Below are 1927 nucleotides of genomic sequence, written 5' to 3' on the forward strand. Positions count from 1 at the left end.
GTTCAATCTTCCTAACATACCTGCTAGTGAACTAAAAGATTATGGCTTGTTTTAGTAGTAGGAGACAATTCATAGATGGCCACCAAGTAGGAATATCATTTAGGAATCTCTGTAGTTGGCATAGAAACACTTATGACTTTACAAATTTCTTTTGGTAAGGTGGTTAGTAATTCTTTTAGTATGTTTTTTTGGGACAAATGAATCAAATAAAAATTTCTCTAATGTAAAATAGTCAAGCTTATACCTTTGGTTATCTCAAAACCCAAAGTATTAAGAAAGTCTGTGTTGAGAACAAATAATAACATAATACCTTCAATTGTTCTAAAAATTTGTAAAATGGTATTTTGAATTAGTGTTATTAATTTGGAAACTCTATACAAAAGTAAGGTACAGAATAAACTGAGATAATATGAGAACCTTCTTTATCAATTACTAAGTGACATAAAGCTGAAATGTTAAACTCTTCATAAAGTTTGCTGAAAAATTTAATAACTACTTCTTTCATTATCTCAATCTCATGGCTATAAATATCTAAGACTTTGCCCAAAAGCTTAAATTCCATTGTCTTAAACGTTTTATTGCAATTTTCATCTCTGTGTTCCTCAATGTGTATATAATGGGGTTCAAGAGAGGAGTGACCACAGAATAAAACACGGCAAGAAATTTATCTAATGACCTAATGGGAAAGGGCCAGGCATAAATGAAGATACAAGGTCCAAAAAACAAAAGAACAACTGTGATGTGAGCAGTCAGTGTGGACAAAGCCTTAGATGATCTATCAGAAGGGCGGCGCTGGATGGTCATTAGAATGACAGTGTAGGAGATGATTAGAAGAACAAAAGAACACACAGTGAGTATACCACTGTTGGCAATGACCATGATGTCCAACCTATATGTGTCTGCACAGGCAAGTTTGACTACTCTTGGAAGGTCACAATAGAAGCTGTCAACCTTATTGGGACCACAAAAGGGTAAGTTCACTGCAAAGGCCAACTGACTCACTGAGTGTAGGAAGCCGATTCCCCATGCAGAAACCATAATGCCAATACACACGTTGTTACACATAATTGTAGTGTAGTGTAGAGGCTTACAAATTGCTACATATCTGTCAAAGGCCATGGCTATAAGAATCACCAGCTCACTCCCACCAAAGAAGTGAAGGAGAAATATCTGTGCAAGGCAGCCCTTGAGAGAAATGACCTTACGTTTGCAGAAAAAGTCAGCAATCATCTTGGGAGCTGTCACAGAAGACAGAGACAGATCTATGAATGAGAGGTTGGCCAACAGGAAGTACATAGGAGAGTGGAGGTGGGAATCAGAAATCACAGTGATGACAATAAGAAGGTTGCCAAACACAATTCCTACATAGAAAACAAAAAAGAATGCAAACAGAAAGATCTGAAGTTCTTGAGAATCAGAGAGTCCAATAAAAATGAATTCAGTCACCCCAGAGTGATTTGTTTCTCTTGTTGATTCATTCCAGAAGAAAGTCTCAGTAAATGCCTTGGAAATGAAATACAAAGGAAATCAGTGTTATTATGTGCAAATTCTACACTCAGCTCACTCATTAAGGACTTGTTAAGATCTATTCATAAAAGTTCCCAAACAAAAATCACAACTTATAATTTATACTATGTTTCTCTTTGCTTGTATTTTTCTTCGGGTAGCCAAGGATCCCATTGTGTCCATGGTTATAAACTCCAACCTCACATAATGCAACTCTTCTTGCTGCTTTTTCTGTCTCCACTCTTATCCTAGGCTGACTTCTTTTTCTTCTGAAAGTCAAAATACTATGGTGTATAGAACATTCCTTATTTTTTTTATGTTAAAGTTCTTAGGAGAAAAAAAAATTACCTAAATGAAGCAAAAGGTAGAAAATAGACTAGAAATAAGTAAAAATATATGATTTAAAATGATTTTGAGGACA

The 1927-nt window shown here is 35.3% G+C and overlaps 1 protein-coding gene across 1 annotated transcript; it reads right to left on the minus strand.

Annotated features, from left to right (window-relative positions):
• Positions 1-531: 531 nt before the first annotated feature.
• On the minus strand, positions 532-1509 carry LOC142845228 (olfactory receptor 4F4; the record flags this gene model as incomplete). The annotated part of the gene is made up of 1 exon (XM_075963975.1): positions 532-1509. A coding segment is annotated over one exon (978 nt), but the record flags the coding sequence as incomplete, so codon positions are not given.
• Between the last annotated feature and the right edge of the window lie 418 nt (positions 1510-1927).

This window comes from Microtus pennsylvanicus, chromosome 2, assembly GCF_037038515.1.
Source record: "Microtus pennsylvanicus isolate mMicPen1 chromosome 2, mMicPen1.hap1, whole genome shotgun sequence".
Classification (NCBI taxonomy): Eukaryota; Metazoa; Chordata; class Mammalia; order Rodentia; family Cricetidae; genus Microtus; species Microtus pennsylvanicus.